This window comes from Schistocerca americana, chromosome 3 (assembly GCF_021461395.2).
Source record: "Schistocerca americana isolate TAMUIC-IGC-003095 chromosome 3, iqSchAmer2.1, whole genome shotgun sequence".
NCBI classification, from domain to species: Eukaryota; Metazoa; Arthropoda; class Insecta; order Orthoptera; family Acrididae; genus Schistocerca; species Schistocerca americana.
Window position 1 is genome coordinate 737,028,207 of NC_060121.1, and position 19,244 is coordinate 737,047,450.

The 19,244-nt window shown below is 38.8% G+C and overlaps 1 protein-coding gene across 1 annotated transcript in view; it reads right to left on the reverse strand.

Moving 5' to 3' along the window:
• The window catches only part of LOC124606686 (pyridoxal phosphate homeostasis protein), a 95,472-nt gene that overhangs the window by 23,901 nt on the left and 52,327 nt on the right, over positions 1 to 19,244 (reverse strand). The window contains exon 5 of the mRNA XM_047138705.1: positions 3,611 to 3,709. Within this exon, the coding sequence (XP_046994661.1) occupies positions 3,611 to 3,709 (99 nt within the window). The remainder of the gene's footprint in view (positions 1 to 3,610; positions 3,710 to 19,244) is intronic.

The following is a 19,244-nucleotide window of genomic DNA, read 5'->3' on the forward strand; positions in this document are numbered from 1 at the left end:
AAACCCCTCCTGCTCCGAAATTTTTTTCGTTTGTGGAAAAATATATGGCTTCCTACAGACCTCGTATGCATCCAGTGCAAAATAACTTAAAATTGTGAATATATTTCTGAATGAATGTTTGTTATGTATTTTTCCGTCACCCTTTTCACTGTTATAAGTTATGTTCTATAAGGAACGCACGCCATTGGAGGCGGCAATCTGTAATTTATTTTACCTTAATTACTACTTCAATTTTTTTCCACAATTTAAAGGTATATATGTGTGTGCAAACATGGAATACATGGGAATAATGCAGCTGCTCACTGACAGGTATGGGGGAGGCATTGAGGCCAGGCCTTGGATCTTCGACCCCTGCCCTCTTTGCCTCCGCCTACCTGGTGCTGAAAGTCTTCTCAAACTTAAAAAAAAAAAAAAATAATAATAATAGTGCAGTGATCAGCATGTTTGTCTAGTAAACAGGAGGTCCAGGTTCGAAGCCCAGTCGGTCACAAATATTCATCTGCCGTCTTAGCTGTATTTCAACGCGCTGTGACAGTGTGGACATCGGTCCTTCGATATTTAAGATGCAATTGTTTTTTGAGGCAATAGAGGTGATTTGAGGACATTTGTCTTGCCGTCAGTGTAACGGGACTTCAACGGCATCCAACCCTTAGTCATTGCTTTGTGCCGGCGCTAACCCATGTCATATATGTGCGAATCAGATTGTAGTTCATATTTAGTCAAATAACGAATGGTCAGTATACAAGTATGCCGGCCAGGGTGGCCGAGCTGTTCTAGGCGCTACAGTCAGAACCGCGTGACCGCTACGGATGCGGGTTCGAATCCTGTCTCGGACATGGATGTGTGTGATGTCATTAGGTTAGTTAGGTTTAAGTAGTTCTAAGTTCTAGTGGGCTGAAGACCTCAGAAGTTAAGTCCCATAGTGCTCAGAGCCATTTGAACCTTTTATGAAGTATACAAGTATTATGAACAGTAGAAGCAGGGTTGCAGCGAACTGATCCCTTAACCAAGTGCAACACAGAGTACCTGTGTAATGAGTCATTCCAGCTTCATAGCTGTGGGTAATATTGTTAAGCAGTTCATTGCAGAACTAATGTAATACCTGCACGATGATCTCTGTAGTCATACTGTATCATTAGCAGCTCGCGAATGGAGTACTATGTTCGTTAAATCGGATTACTCAAGCTGAGGCCAAATAAAGAGAAGCGACGACGCCACAACACTATCTTTACTTAAGTAGGTAGTCAGCGCTAAATTATGTGTGCCACCATTAATGTTACTGTAAGCAGTTTGACAGCATAACACCATCACAACTACTGACAACCCGAGCCATAATATCACACAGTTGTAACTCGCAGTGATTACAAGTTGCTGATGTTTGTCAAGAATAGCGGAAAGCGCCTATGAAGTTCCATTTGCATTACGCCTTGGACGGAGACAATCCTAAATAACAGTAATAGGTCACCCAGAGAAGAGAAGAGTCCATGTATCGTCTCAAATTCTTGCAGTTTGATACTAATGCAGTTCCCGATAGTTTCACGCAAACAGGTTCTTTTGGCTATCGGAACACTCATATAGGAGTTACAAAAGTGTAATTGCTAGAATGGTCAACTACCTTAATAACACCTCATTCTGGACTGAATACAACTTGGAAGGCGACGTTAATTTGACGTTTCCATCCATCTAGTGACGTCTTACTGAATGAATGAAGTCTGAAGTGCATACCACACAGTTGTGTTGCCTGCCGCATGGATTCTGTGAAGTGCTGTGGCAGCTGGCAGTCATTGCTGAATACAGACATTTGCAAATATCTCCACTGCTTTATGGGAAATCGTCTTTGTTGCATTTTTTCCATACCGTAATTAGCACAATAACATAAGGCTTGTTCTGCTGAAGAACTTGATACCCACAAGTCCTTAAATAAGAATCTCCTAGCGTGAGTAATGCATGAAAGGAGACAGACTGTTGGACAAAAGAATGGACAGCTCCCTGCTTTTTGCGTTTCCAATAGCGCCTACGATAAGAATCTGGTGTCGTACATAGACTAAGGTGTCATATTATGCTTCACAACCTTAAACTGTTTATTTTTTTTACTTCATACTAAAACAAAAGTTATGATATGAGAAGAGGAAATGACTGATATGCTTCTCAGGAACTTGAGTTTTTCGTGTTTTTTTTCTCACTTCATACTAAAACAAGGGCGTTACTTTGAGAAGAGACAATGAAATATACGCTTCCAAGACATAATATTTCCTTGTGTGCTACTACTGCATACATGAAAGCCCTGCAGTTAATTTTTGTATGTTGGATAAATTTTGATATCACCTCACATTCCTTTGTGAGAAGGTTCCTATTTTCTTGGGATTCAAATAGAGTGGACATTTCATTAATATTCTGATGACTAATGACATGATACCCGTTGCAATTGCTCCATGGCATCGGTGAGTAGAGTCTCACGTTGGTTACTATAAGAACACGCAGGCAGTGATATCCGCTAACTGCAGTCACAGCCAAGGTGATTTCTTTCAGTTTATGGTGAAGCGTCTGCTGCAGTGTCCACGCTCATGGTCGTAGACGTATTTCTTAGCATTGAAGTTAGACCTTGACAGCTTAGAGACTGCTGGTGCTTGACCACCAGCAAGAGGTGCCGTACCACGCTTCATGGTGTGTCATCTGCCCTGATGTCACCCACTCCGACACGGGCCCTCCCCACGGGTGCCAACTAGACACAGCAAAGGCCACATGGCAGGGTTGCCATTGCCGGGAGTCCTGATGCCCCAGGGTGACAGGCATCTACTCCTTGGAATACATGGGGAGTTAACAGTGCAGGCATCAGCAGAGTGATCTCTGTGTGGTCAGGGGGCTACAACCAACAGGGTACATGGTGGCCCCACAACGGACTGGCTACCGTGCTGGATATCAGGTGCAAACGAGCTAAGAAGTCCATTATTGTCGACAGCACAGAAAGTGATACTGCACAGAGGATGGAGGAAAACGCACCCAGGAGGGTGACCTCGCCCAACAGATTGAGGATGCAAGAGGTCTCAGCGCATGATGGACACTATGCACCATGTAAGGCACCCTTCCCCAATTGGCTCGCTCTTCAGGAAAATTTTGAAAAACAGATGTCAAACCCTACATAGGACCATCACATAGAGGCCGAAACATGTGAGACTCCATTTAGTCGCCTCTCACGACAAACAGGCAGGAATACCTCGGGCCTATTCTAAGCCCCGGACCTGGAAGGGGTCTTCATGAAGGTGACAAACAACTTGTTGCGTTTTGTCCACACACACACACACACACACACACACACACACACACACACACAGAGCCTACACGCTCGCAGTAGCAGTGAGACTCAAGATGTCTCATTGAACTAATTTTCTGAAAATTGTAGTTGACATCTCATTTTTTTCTATTTTCATTTTGCAGTGTCTTTAGTATGAAGGAAATATATAAAAGGACAAAATACAATAAATTTAAAAATGTGATACACAACTTGTACTGTAGTGATATGTAGACAATTTTGCTATATGGAAACAAATATTGAAACACTCCCTTCAATTCCAACATGACTAAATAAATTTAATATGTATAATCATCTTACCGCATGTTCAAAATCATCTGACATCCCCATGGACAGCTCAACTTCTTCCAACTTCATACTCAGCGATTTACATACTTCAGTTCTCACATTTCTCAGACACTGAAACAAACATAATATTTTCCATTCTGATGTCAATGAAGCAATTTAGTCTATTTACTGTGCCCATTTTGGAATAGATGTTTCCAAACAAAACTGTCTAAACCTATGATTATCATTAAACTGTAACATGGTTTCACACTAATCATAATTTAGAACACACTCAATTTTAAGCAAGTAATAATCTCCTAGATTTATTATGTTACTTAAGTGCAAACATTTCATTACTCGAATTTTTTATTTATGCTGTGCTAGTGGGATTCTGGGCCACTCAAAATTGTGCCTACCACGTTTGAACCTAAAATATGCTCTCTGAAAAAAATCTGCGGACAAACTGTACTGCAAAGTGAAACGCGTGCAAATGTACAAAATCCAAACCACAACAGCACCAATCCATCAAATGCTTGCTCATCACAGAGATTCGTATGGAAGTCTTGTATGCAAATTACATGATCTATCCTTGAGAGATAAGAAATGCTAGCAGTGTAGCACTTCTGTGCAATTATTTTTAGTACTTACTCATAGCAAAGTGTGTAGTACCTGTCCGTAATTAATTATAACAAAATATGAAGTACCCTACATTCTCAACTTGTGAGAGGTGAAAGTGGGCAAAATACCTGATGAGAGTTTCTCCATCTTACACATGGAAACTGTGCCTAATGTACAGCACATGATTAAGTCTTATTACTTTTATCAAACAATGGAAACTCTAGGTTGGAATATCCACAACACATGGGAAAATATGAACTGCTACTCACCATAATGACGACTTGAGTTGCAGACAGGCACAACAAAAAGACTGTTACATATTCAGCTTTTGGTTAAAGCCTTTCATGTGCGCACGCACTCACACACACACTCTCTCTCTCTCTCTCTCTCTCTCTCTCTCTCTCTCTCTCTCTCTCTCACACACACACACACACAAGCAAGCAAGCACAATTTTTGCACACATGACCACCACCTCTGGCTGTTCAGACCGGAATGATGTTCGACAACACCTTTGACTGACTGAATGGCATCACAAGTAAGAGGCTATAGGTAAGCACTAGAAATATTCCCATGCGAGTCTTTGATAGCATCTCTCTCTCTCTCTCTCTCTCTCTCTCTCTCTCTCTCTCTCTCTCTCTCTGTCTCTCTATGAGATACCATTGGTTTACAAAGGTGTTTTTGCTAATCATATCCCCAAAAGTAATCATTTCACTAATGCAGGAAGCCTGGGCCCAGTGGTTCTTTCCAGTCCGAGCTGCCAAAGATGGTGGTCATTCGTGCATGAGGCGTGCTCACTGTGTGGATAGCAGTGTTTTTCATTGAGCCTTTCTGCAACTCAACATGTTACATTTATGGTGACTAGTTATCTGCCTTTTCCTGATATTGTTTATTACAGTTAGGGTGGTCAAGTGGTTCTTTCTCATTTTCATATCACCACCCAAATTTATCCACCATCAAATGTAAATTTGTATCAGTTTATTTGTTACTTCGATTACACACATGAAGTTTACAAAATACAGTGAATATAACCATTCAATCTTGATATGATAATGGAAATATCTAGGTGGAATAAAAATAACAGAAGGGGTCAAGTAAAAGGTTGCCAAGCATTCAATGTCTTCCTTCAGAGTGACACATGTAACTATCACTGGTCCCAACCAACTTGTTCATGCGCTTACTGTCCATTCAATGCCTCAAAGAATTCCATCAGTCACTTGAACATACACTGTTGAATAAAGAGCTACTCTCGTTTTCTTAGTACCTTATGGAATTCAGTTAGGTGTCCATGTTGCTACCACACCATTTTCTAATAACATTTAGCATCTTCCATCAGGTCTACATCAGAACTTATCTCTCATCTCTTCGAATTCAGTGAAAAACTTTCTTGGTCCATCTACCATCTATTCCTCTGGCTGCATTTCCCACCCACTCCATCTACCCCACCACTGCAATTAAAACTACCTTTTTTGCTTCACTCTGATCCTTTTTGTTTCCCTATCCTCCTAGCAATTTTCAACACAAGCATCTCTACTGATCACTGAGTACACTACAGTTTTTGAATGTTTTCTGTATTAAAAATCCACGCCCTGCTACTGTAAGTGATTATTCAGCTTCCCTTCAGACACTTCACAAGACTGGTTTTGAAAACGCTATGTAGTTCACTGAAAGTGCATCACATCACTTTTACTGCTCTGTTAATTTCTCTGCCTGCCCTTTAAGCCACTGTACATAAATTATATAAAAAACCACTCACCCACTGCTTCTATGACGTCATTAATTTTCCTTTTGATATCAAATAATAGAAAATCTGGGCTGCCATACCAACAATATGAAAATAAGAGATTGTTTCTCACCACACAGAGGCGATGTTGAGTGGCAGACGAGCACATTGATAAGAAATTGGTAGTTATTGCATTCTCAGACTCTCTCTCTCTCTCTCTCTCTCTCTCTCACACACACACACACACACACACACACACACACACACACACACACACACACACACACACACAGAGGAGAGAGAGAGAGAGAGAGAGAGAGCTGTCTCAGCATTGATTTTATCTGTAAATTTTTTAATCTTATTGTAATTTATTTCCATGACTAGTTTTAAATTTTTTCTATTTAATTCCTCCATTCATGTTTAAATGGTAAAAGGTCATTACTAAATCTAAAGTGGTTTAGAAATGTCATAGCAATATATATATTACTTCTTAGCTTTCCCAGTTTTACAATCAAAGATTACCCCGATGGTGATATAGTTAATAGTTGATTACAGCTACAGTGATAAGATTTCTGATAATATGGAATCTATAGCGTGGTCATACATTTAATCTTCAGTATATTAATATACAATGAATCAATGCATTGTTTCTCAAGGGTTTTAAGTAAGAATTTGTTAAGTAAAACTTCCTAAAAAGTTCAAAAACCCCATGCAAAGGGGTCATTAAAATACACTGCCCTAATCTCCAATTTTCTTGGAGATTTTCAGATGAACAAATGAACAAATAAACAATTGTGCTGTACCCATTTGTTCATTTGTTTGTTTAAATATAAATATCTTCCTTTATGTGGCTATAATACTAAAGAATATGTTTTACATTATGAAGGTGAGGCTGTTGTGTGTATATTTTTCTTTTAATTAATTCCTTTTGGCCCACTGCTATTAGGTAGAAAAATTGCTTCAAAAACCATAATATTTCCTTCATTCTGTCCAAGATCACTTCACTATGTATAAAGTTGTTTTAAATTTTCTTGTTCACAAAGCTTACACCTCAATTTTCTACCTGCTCTCTTCCTACGTAATGAAACCTATGTCCTGATTTTAATTATATTTGGTCTTTCTTTTTTTGTTTCACTTCCAATAACCCTACCATATTTCCAACTACAATAACAAACCTTTAAAATTCAGGTTTAAAATCCATTGTTAAAAAGGAAACAGTTGGGTCTTTAAAGTACATGTCAATGTCTATTCATGTGGTAAGGTGCAAGTGCCAGAATTAGATGAGTGGGCCACTTGCCTGTAGCCATTATCGAGTTCCACGGTGCAGTACTTTGAATACTCTTTCACATGCACTGAAATACCAATCCCTCAGAAATTTGTGCGTAGAAGAAGAAGAAACTTACACTATTTACACTGTGCTCAAAGAATTAGGCGAGAGACAATGACAGTGCTAAAACTTTGGAAGAGTTACTCTCACAGCAGTCTTAGCCTACCTTTAAATGCTTCTAAATCTCAGGCATCAAGACCAAATGTATCATTCTTATGATGATCCCATCCCAGTAAAGAACCTAACTATCACTCATGGAGTCATTCTGATCATTTTGTAACAACTTACTGTGTAGAATTTATTTTATGTATGCACACATGACCAGTGTTTCTCTTTTGTGATATTTGACCCAAGTTGCTCTAGATTTTAGATGTAAACAATGACAGAATGAACAACAACAACAACAACAACAACAACAACAACAACAACCCCCATAACTTCTTCCTTTAAACTTGTACAATGGAAGCTGGGAAGTAGAGACAGAAACATTAACAATAGCTTTAATATAACATTCTACTCACCCTCACATCTGAATTATGTTTACAAGCATAACCCCATCAAAATACTGTCACTAAAAGCAATGTTGTAAGTGTTTTAGTTGCTTGGGGGAGGGAAGCAGCATCCAATCAGCTTTTTGCATTTCATGCTCAATCAGTACATAAAATTTAGGCTGCTCATACTGGAGGAGGAGGAGGAGGAGGAGGAGGATGAGGAGGATGATGTTAGTATTTAATGTCCTGTTGACTACAAGGTCGTTACAGACACAACACATGCTCAGATTAGGGAAGGAAATCGGCCATGCCCTTTCAAAGGAACTGTCTCAGCTTTTGCTGAAGCGAGTTAGGAAAATCATGGGAAACCTAAATCAGGATGGCCAGACATAGGTTTTATACCCATCATCATCACAATACTTTTGACAGCTTTTTTCACCCCAAGATGCTGTCCTATTACATTCTGGAATTTAGATGGGGAAGGAATCAGTTTGCAATATTTCTCCCCTTCTTGAACTGCAACTTCTACCTTAACCCTCAACTTTACTGATGGCCACTTTCTTTTGCAATTGTGGTATTCCACAAAGCAATACAGATTCTGTTACAGCTTAGCCTGCTACCACAGATGCTATTTGTTTATCAATGTTCTGTAAGTCTTTGCAGACAGGAGCACATACAACTATGACAATAATGATTCATTTGAACTCATTGGCTACACAAGATTTAAGAACTGTCTTAGTTGTTCTTTGTATTCCTCTGTCAGTTACTCAGCAGGGAAAAAACATTCTGGTGTGCTGCTGTCGACATGGGCTTGCACCCTTGCCATTCAGTTGACAGCCAGTTGTAATTGGGAAAACAACACCTGACATAGGTTAGATGTGTACTTAAGGTGCATCTGACAATAGGAATGAAATTCCATGAATCAATCATGTAATAGAAAAAATTATACATCCATTTTGCAGCCAGAGGCTGTTTTATTTATAACTGCTAATCACACACCACTGCATTCCTACCGCCAACTACAATGGATAGTTAAGAATTATGTAAATATTTTTTGCTCTGTCTGGTTTCGAAAGTGCCCCTCAACACCTAACAAACACTTTTTATTTTACTTTTCTTAATTTTTCCCCTTTGTTGTTGTAAAGTTCTGTAAACACTTGTCACATGCTCCTACACAAAGTTAAACGATCAAGTTCCTCCTTGAAATGATTGCATCTTCATACAGCTGACAGAAAACGCAAATTTTCCTACTTGTTTTAGCTGCCCTTTGTACTTCAGTAATCCTCAATGCAACAATTGCTTTACCATTTTCAATATGGTCATCCTCAAACAGATCAAGACTTTTTGTTGCAGTTCGATCTAATATTTCCATCATGAGTAAGGACTGGAAAAATTGGCATTTTGCAATAAATGGGAAATAGATGCGAATTCTGCCTCAAAATGTGAAAACGCAAAATTACTTAATAGACACTGTTTCTTAGTTAACTGTATCCAAATCAGCTATAGTTTGAAATCGCTTTATTTTCTACATACAATATTGAAAATTTAGGCAGTTGCTGGCATTGTACATCATCTGATTAAGCCCAATTTGGAAAGATAATGTGCGCAACCTACTTGCAAAATAAAATGTATGAAGGCAACGATGTATCAATTCACTCAATGATCTGGAGCCACGCCAGTTGTGGGTGGTTGAATGGTCCGTTTAAGATACACATTGGGTAATGCAACATAGTACTTAGTCATGGGACCTAGTATTTTATAAGAGAGAGACGCGTACGTTATTTTGTTAGCTAAAGCTAGAAAGATAGTATAATGCGGACAATTTTAATGTGACAAAAAAGGTGGAGGATGTTTTGAACTATATTTGCAGGAGTTTGATTATGACCCTTACAACACCAGAAGAGAACGACGATCCCTCTGACAATACGTCAGTTCTGCTGTAGGTTGCTGCCCAGCAAACTGGAGGTGCGGTTTGTTTCCCCGTGCTGATACTTCCCCTGTCGCAATCAAAATTCTCGTCTATTTACCCTTGCAGCCACTTGCAACAATAGTCCAAAGTGACAACCCTCTACACTATAGCGACTGGAAAACAAAACCTGTAACTTTCAAAGGTGCTGAAATTCTTTCCCTAACTTTAAAATCTATATGCTGTACGCTTGGTTCTACCACTATGTCAAGTGCCTCGTCAGTTCTACCCGTAGCTCTGTCAAGCACGGGTCTATAAATGCCCACGAAAGGTCGAAATGAGTAGTCGCACATTTTTTGATCTTTAAACTGGGTGGGAAAAGACAAATAATGTATGGAAACACCTTATATTGGAGATGTATTCACTTAACTGGCAGGAACATGCTGAAGGTTTTCAACAGAACAATCATTTTTGAAAGCTTGAAGGTTGTATACATGGAAGAAGCCTGGAGATACAGACAGATTTCAGATAGATTATATAATGGTAAGACAGAGATTTAGGAACCAGGTTTTAAATTTTAAGACATTTCCAGGGGCAGGTGGACTCTGATGACCACAATCTATTGGTTATGAACTGTAGATTACAACTGAGGAAACTGCAAAAAGGTGGGAATTTAAGTAGCTGGGACCTGGATAAACTGACTAAACCAGAGGTTGTACAGGGTTTCAGGGAGAGTGTAAGGGAACAAATGGCAGGAATGGGGGAAAGAAACACAGTAGAAGAAGAATGGGTAGCTTTGAGGGATGAAATAGTGAAGGCAGCAGAGGATCAAGTAGGTAAAAAGACGAGGGCTGGTAGAAATCCTTGGGTAACAGAAGAAATATTGAATTTAATTGATGAAAGGAGAAAATATAAAAATGCAGTAAATGAAGCAGGCAAAAAGGAATACAAACGTCTCAAAAATGAGATCGGCAGGAAGTGCAAATTGGCTAAGCAGGGATGGCTAGAGGATAAATGTAAGGATGTAGAGGCTTATCTCACTAGGGGTAAGATAGATACTGCATACAGGAAAATTAAAGAGACCTTTGGAGAAAAGAGAACCACTTGTATGAATATCAAGAGCTCTGATGGAAACCCAGTTCTAAGCAAAGAAGGGAAAGCAGAAAGATGGAAGGAGTATATAGAGGGTCTATACAAGGGCGATGCACTTGAGGACAATATTATGGAAATGGAAGAGGATGTAGATGAAGATGAAATGGGAGATAAGATACTGCGTGAAGAGTTTGGCAGAGCACTGAAAGACCTGAGTCGAAACAAGGCCCCGGGATTAGACACATTCCATAAGAACTCCTGACGGCCTTGGGAGAGGGAGTCCTGACAAAACTCTACCATCTGGTGAGCAAGATGTATGAGACGGTCGAAATACCCTCAGACTTCAAGAAGAATATAATAACTCCAATCCCAAAGAAAGCAGGGGCTAACAGATGTGAAAACTACTGAACTATCAGTTTAATAAGTCACAGCTGCAAAATACTAACGCGAATTCTTTACAAACGAATGGAAAAACTGATAGAAGCCGATCTAGTGGAAGATCAGTTTGGATTCCGTAGAAACACTGGAACACGTGAGGCAATACTGACCCTACGACGTATCTTAGAAGCTAGATTAAGGAAAGGCAAACCTACGTTTCTAGCATTTGTAGACTTAGAGAAAGCTTTTGACAATGTTGACTGGAATACTCTCTTTCAAATTCTGAAGGTGGCAGGGGTAAAATACAGGGAGCAAAAGGCTATTTACAATTTGTATAGAAACCAAATGGCAGTTATAAGAGTCGAGGGGCATGAAAGGGATGCAGTGGTTGGGAAGGGAGTGAGACAGGGTTGTAGCCTCTCCTCGATGTTATTCAATCTTTATATTGAGCAAGCAGTGAAGGAAACAAAAGAAAAATTCGGAGTAGGTATTAAAATCCATGGAGAAGAAATAAAAACTTTGAGGTTCGCTGATGACATTGTAATTCTGTCAGAGACAGTAATGGACTTGGAAGAGCAGTTGAATGGAATGGATAGTGTCTTGAAAGGAGGATATAAGATGAACATCAACAAAAGCAAAACGAGGATAATGGAATGTAGTTGAATTAAGTCGGGTGATGCTGAGGGAATCAGATTAGGAAATGAGGCACTTAAAATAAGTAAAGGAGTTTTGCTATTTGGGGAGCAAAATAACTGATGATGGTCTAAGTAGAGAGGATATAAAATGTAGACTGGCAATGACAAGGAAGGAGTTTGTGAAGAAGAGAAATTCGTTAACATCGAGTATAGATTTAAGTGTCAGGAAGTCGTTTCTGAAAGTATTTGTATGGAGTGTAGCCATGTATGGAAGTGAAACATGGACGATAAATAGTTTAGACAAGAAGAGAATAGAAGTTTTCGAAATGTGGTGCTACAGAAGAATGCTGAAGATAAGGTGGGTAGATCACGTAACTATGAGGAGGTATTGAATAGGATTGGGGAGAAGAGAAGTTTGTGGCACAACTTGACTAGAAGAAGGGATCGGTTGGTAGGACATGTTCTGAGGCATCAAGGGATCACCAATTTAGTATTGGAGGGCAGCGTAGAAGATAAAAATCGTAGAGGGAGACCAAGAGTTGAATACACCAAGCAGATTCAGAAGGATGTAGGTTGCAGTAGGTACTGGGAGATGATGAAGCTTGCACAGGATAGAGTAGCGTGGAGAGCTGCATCAAACCAGTCTCAGGACTGAAGACCACAACAACAACAACAACAACAATTACAGCCAAACGAAGAAAACAAAGGCCATTTTGTAAGAAAAAAGTACTGAAGTGTTTGGAAAAGCAAACATTCCAGTCAAAAAGTTCCCATCAAACACTAACAGTCAATTTCAAAGAACTAATAATTTGTTTGTCTTCACTCATGTAGCACGATATCTGTTTAAAGTTGTGCATCTAATCATTTACAAAGAAAATGAGTGCAAATTTTGACACAAAGACATGAATTTTGCAAAAAATTGATGCGAATTGTGCCAAAAATAGATGCTACATTTTCTGGTACCTAAACATGAGTGACCTTGCAAATTATCTGTTCTATGTAGTTTCAAGAGTAAGCATTTAATATTGTCACAGCATCTCTTGTAATCCCCACCACTTACAAAACTAACTATCCCAATCAACTGCTGGACAGTTTATGTCTCCCCAGATGACAATAAGACTGGCACATTCATACCAGAGTGGTCACACCTTCTGCCTGTAGTCCACAGGGGCTAAGCACTGTGATTCTTCTGCCTCGTAGCTTTGTTGCCACACTCAACAGTGCAGGAGGTCAGCGCCAAGTGAATGTCTAGTGTTTCTGTGTGATATTGTATGTACACATGAGGTTTCAGCCTTCTGTGAAAATGTGCGTTGAATAAGTTTCGAAATGAGCAAAATGCAGAATCAAGGTCATACGTGTAGTACTACCTCAGTCGGTGTGCATAAAGGGCAAAAAGACATTTGAAAACAATCAAACCATTGTATCAAATGTACCAAAGCTTTTTACTGATCTGGTTAACAGCGAAGAAACCAGGAATAACAAATTTTGCGCAAGTTCATGAAACGGTCATAAAATCTCGTGGCATTTTAAAATCAACCGTATTCCATATTACTGGTCTTCTAACACTGGAAAAATCTCTGAATACGTGCATGTGTTTTGATCCTCCAAGAAAGGATTTTAAATGAAACCGGAGATCTACAGCATTTGACAATTTTGACAAAGAGTTAGTGCGTAGAACTGTTTTTAGATTTACAAAAGATGAGAGTATCCAATGGCTAGAAAAATACAAAAGGATCTTGGTGCAAAACTTAAGTATTCTGGCTCGGAGACCTCCATTCTTTGTGTTCTCTGCTCAGTTTCTGATTCAGAAAGTGTAATGGTGGACAAAAATTTTTAACGGAATGCAGTAGTATGCTTCAATAAAACTTGGGTTTCGAAAAACCATACGTACAAATATATTTTGCTCTACTCCAATGGAGGTAGTTGCCTGAAAGTACCTACAGGTACTAACTATGTAGTGTATTTCGGCGACTGGGTGTTCGGCGCAGTGACGATGGGTCAGTAAGAGCGGCAAATAAAGTTTTAGGAGGTAGGCAATATTCTCAGTTGTAATAAGGTGAGCCTTTGACACAAAAATCCTGGCAGTAGGACAAGTACTCAGATGCTGTGGCACACACAGTATCTCACTAATAAAATTTGTTCATAAACGACAATACAATAATGAAAACTTCTCAGATGATACCAAAATTAATTTTATAGTTTTGGTAACTTTCTTGCTGGAAGTTTCTACAAGGTGTAGTGGAACACAAATTCCTCAGACAATATTTTTCATTACACAGGTGGAACAGTTCACACCCCTTAAGTTTTTTTTTAAATCTTAGAATAATTTTATGTTCTTGTGATGAAATACGTATCACATGTGTGTATAAACTTTCAGAACATTCATTCCTTTTTATGGTCCAGATATGTCGGTGGTTCAGTTTCATCAACTGATTGAAGGAAATTTTATTTTTGTTCAAAATTTATTGTAATGTTAGTTTTTATAGTTTTCTTAGCAGGTGGCAAGTATTTTCTTTTTGGACATTCTCCATCATATTCCACACACACACACACACACACACACACACACACACAAACATTTGAAATTACCAATAATTGGCATTGCTGTATGATGGTGAGATGAGCCTGATTCACATATTTTCATGACTGCCGCTGTAACAAATTGAGTGGCTCTCTACAGTTATCCGTTAGATCTTCAGCTGTGTCTGGTAATCAACAGAAATATCCAGTCAAGTTTATATCCACCCTCCTTACTGAATCTTACCCCAACCTTCTTGCACACAGCTTCAGTTTATATACTTGTGGATTTTGGTGTAATACAACGAATACACCACTACCAATTATCCTTAGTCTACCCTTTCAATACACACCAAAAGGTATCACTGCTGTAAATTTAAGGTTTTAAAGGATAGCAGTATGTGATCTCCACTGCCTTTTATGATCGCTTGTAACTGGCACTTTACTGTAATTGCTTCATCTGTGAATCCCTCAGATTTTAATAATCTTATCTGTAGGGGTGACTTCTTTGCATCTTGCTCTCATATTCTGACAGTCACATACAACTAGATATCAGGGTAACAGACACTCACTCATGTGCAGTACAGCCCTCACCCATGTAAGGGAACCCTAAGGTTTCCAGTTCTATAGCGTAAGTTAGATAAGCTGGACCTAGCTTGTCGAAGATTCATCAAAGTATCTGGTTCACACCTTCCACTCGACTTAGAACCAAGAACCATGAAAAGTTTTGAGGGAAAATTCTGCAGATTGCAAGCTTCATAGAAATCAGGTGAGCAAGGCTGAAATGTTCCTGGTTGGCTTGGGCTGCGTGGTGGCTTGTTACACTTCACCTCAAGCACCAAATACCTTAATAAGTTGCCACCTGCACACTCATTTTATATCCAATGAATATTGTTTACTGAATATCCAGTCACAGTTAAGTATTATTAATCGGGGCCCAGCTAGTATGTGCCCTGAATCTGTGTGCTTTCTTCCTTCACCTACTTACTGGCTGCAATAAAGCTGCTGAAAAATTAACTTCTCGTTCTCATTCACTCCACCACATAAATAAGAAATGAAATTCAGTTCACCTTCTTATATTGTCATCTAAATTATAATTCAATTCATGATAAATGAGGACAGCTATCAACTCATGTACTGCCTCTCTGTACTAAGTACATATGAGATCTGACAACTTGATAATTAACAATTACTATACATTTATTATCTTTGACATTTTGCATTATTACATTTCATGGAGCTCTTTCATCCACACCGCCTGCTCCACGGAACTCCATCTCCACCTCAGCACTTAAGGTCGTCTGACTGCTACCATTCCATATAGTCACTGGATCATTAACTGTAGTATCAGCACCTATGATTTAAAACACCTCCCGACAGTGGGGTGCTCACCACTTATTGGCTACTCTCAGTCACAAACACCTTTCCTCTGACGTATTTAGGCAACAGTGTAACATCTCTCAGCAAGGAATGGGCTGTATCACTACAAGGCTAGTGTTAACAACCTTCTCAGCCATGGGTTTGTTTATAAATAACTTTTATGCAACCAATCAAGATTTTCTCTTATATTTTGCATGGCAGGTTTTGGGAATGATTCCCATTTTCAAGTGCTTTTTCCTGTGTGTGCGGTGCCATTTTTTCTTTATGTTTTTGATGTGTGAGGTTAAGCATTGTCCTTTATTGCAATTTTTTCGTTGAATATTGATCTTTACATTAAGTTAGTGGCAAAATTTGGAAGAACTTTTATTTTTCTTGTGCAGTCTCACACATGTTAAACATTACATACAGTTTTCTGTGCACAGTATACACCAAGAATAACAAACTTGCATAAATGATCAATTACAAAGATGTTCTTAGATGTAGTCAACAGAAGTAATTTTATAGGTCTTTCAAGTTTTCCAAATAATCTTTCACCTCAATATTTTTTTTTTTGTAATGTGAAAATGTCCAGTTTTTCTAACAGAGCCCAGAGCCATTTCATTCCCTTTATTCAGTTGGGGGAGTACTCTGACATTTTGCTCTTTTTGCTGTGTGTGCATGTGAGGGGCGAGGGGGGGTTGCAGGCTTTCATTTGCTCTGTATGCTTGGTGTTGAAATCTCAGCCTGTTTGTCCTAGGCAGAACATGCACCATTCCTGGCATGTTACTTTGTATACAGGTCATGATTACACTATGTTATGTATTAGTTTTTGCTGTAGATTAGATGTGGAAAACCTAGTTTTTAAAACTTTGGAGTTTTTGAAAATATTTGCAATTTTCTGTGATACATTTCCAATTTATGGGATGCTTGATATACCGGTACATTTGTATCTGTCTTTCTTCTGCGGTGGGAAAGATGTTTCAACCATATCCTGACAGCAAAATTTAATCAGGATCCACTTGCATGTTATTTCAGTATTTTAAGGTCTCCGAGTTCGACCGATCATACATCAGCAATAGGCTTCCTGAGCTTTCACTTTGTCTAGTACTCTGTCAACCCTGGAAGCAGTATAATCATTCATAACTGTAATCTGTTTCACTATGTTTATTTCCTGTTGCATGTTTTCTTAGTTCAGAGACATTTCAGTGGCCCCACTGAAAAGTAACAGTTAATTTTTCATGAAATTTTGAGGCTAATGTCAACTCACAGATATTTATTCAAGTAATTATCTAGCTAGAGGAAGCCAGAACAAGAGTTACTACATTCATTTATGATGGCAGTCAATAAAATAAAAATGTCCCACAATATATAGGAAGTAGTAGCATAGAAAAAGTGACTTGCTCTGTATCCAATCCAGTAGATGAAACCAGAAGAACTTTGACAGTTTCAGACACTATTCATGTGATAAAATTCATAAGGAATAATTTTTGGTGATACAGTGGAATACTTCCCAACAACGAGATCATCAACTACAATAACTACAATTTTTATCGAAGAGTTTATGAAGAAGATAATTCGCCAGAGTAAAAGTTTGTCACAAGTTAACTTCCACCCGCTTCGATCTGTCATTTCAATAAATGAACATACTGCAGTTATTCAGTAACTCAGTTGCCAACAGAATAAAATCCTTCAGGAAAATTGAAGTAGCAAGATTCAAAGGCAGTGAATCAATGGAATCCTTCACTAGAAGTATGAACAACTTAGTGGACATGTACAAAAACTCTGAAGCTCACAAAATGTTAATGAAATGGACTATAGAAAGTATGTCAGGACTCTAGCTTTAAATGCACCAGACATAGATCAAACAGTGTTCGAAAAGAATGCCATATAGTAATGGAGTGAAGTGTCAAATTGCCTTCAGTGAGATAAAAGAACAACTTTGTAAGAATGAAACAAACAATGGAAACCCCAGGTAGGAATATTGACAGTACAGGAAAAAGACAGATTGCTACTTAACGTAAAGAGGACATGTTAAGTTGCAGACAGGCCCAATTAAAATTGTCCTACATTTTGTTTGTAGGAATGAAATTCTACAGACAAGATCTTTCATTGCCATTCTGTTCAACACCTGATACTGATTCAGGCTTGGACATTCACTTGTTTCAGGAAAAAGAAATGAGGCTACACAACACAACTGCACTCACTCGCAGGACTTTACACAAACATGAAAAGAACTACACCATCACTGAAAAGGAGCTTCTGGTTCAAATGGTTCAAATGGCTCTGAGCAGTATGGGACTCAACTGCTGAGGTCATTAGTCCCCTAGAACTTAGAACTAGTTAAACCTAACTAACCTAAGGACATCACAAACATCCATGCCCGAGGCAGGATTCGAACCTGCGACCGTAGCGGTCTTGCGGTTCCAGACTGCAGCGCCTTTAACCGCACGGCCACTTCGACCGGCAGGAGCTTCTGGCATTAGTCTGGGGGTTCAAGAAATTCGGAAATTACAGCAAAATCCCTATTCTACGTTTCCATGCAGTACAGACTTAAAAACTGCAAAATTGAGAAAATATAGAGTTGAGGAAAATTTTAACTCATCAAAAAATTGAAATTGGCCTGGTTACAAAGTAAGAGTTATTTTCCAACATGCCACAACCACAAATTATACATTCAAAACATGCGTTTTTGAGAGATCCTCTTTTGTGCTCACCCAGGAAAAAAGCAAAAGTTGATGAACATGTTGAATTAAGCCAAAAACATCACAGCAGCTAATTGGTTGAACCATAAGCATAAATTCAGACAACTGCTTAATGACAAAATTTGTCAGCATTACTGTTACTGTTTAATGCTTTTCTTACAAGCTACATTTCACATGCTCACCACCATTCAAGTATTATTTTGGGCTTGATAGAGAGAGAGAGAGAGAGAGAGAGAGAGAGAGAGATGAAAAAATGAGTTCACTTTCCCAACTGAAGTTACAAGTTTATTAGAAGTTGGCTCAGTAATTACAGTGTTTAAAAATGTCAATTTCAAAGAAAGTTCAGGTGCTACAGTTTCACTTTATGTCCTCTATCACTGCTGCCAATCTTCACAGTCTACTGTGTGTGGTGTGTGTGATGCAAAGTATATATGTGAGCAGTGTATGTAGTTGTTTCAACTGTATCATATCAGAATTATATTATGTCTCCTTGATTATGATGGAGCATATTCTTCAAGACTCAGTGTTTAAATTTAAAAGGCTGATAATTGATATTGTTGAGTGATACATGGCACAAGAAAAGGAGGTAGCTGAGCCCCTTCATCACATATTGGCTGAGTCTGTAACATTTAGTGTTGGTTGGTTGGTTTAAAATAGGGGGGAAGGGACCAAACTGTTAGGTCATTGGTTCCTTGTTCAGAATAAAACAATGCCACAAGGGTGACAAAAAAACAAGCACAGCTGACAACACAAAAAGGATGGAAAGGAAAAACCACAAGAACAACAGAAGGGCAACAAACACTTAAATGGACGAAAGGGGACAAGAAAACCACAGAAATGCAAAAAACAGGTAGAAGAGATAAAACGACAAAACAGATTACCATGGCTGGCTGACCATGAGAATAAAAAGGAGAAGCCAGCC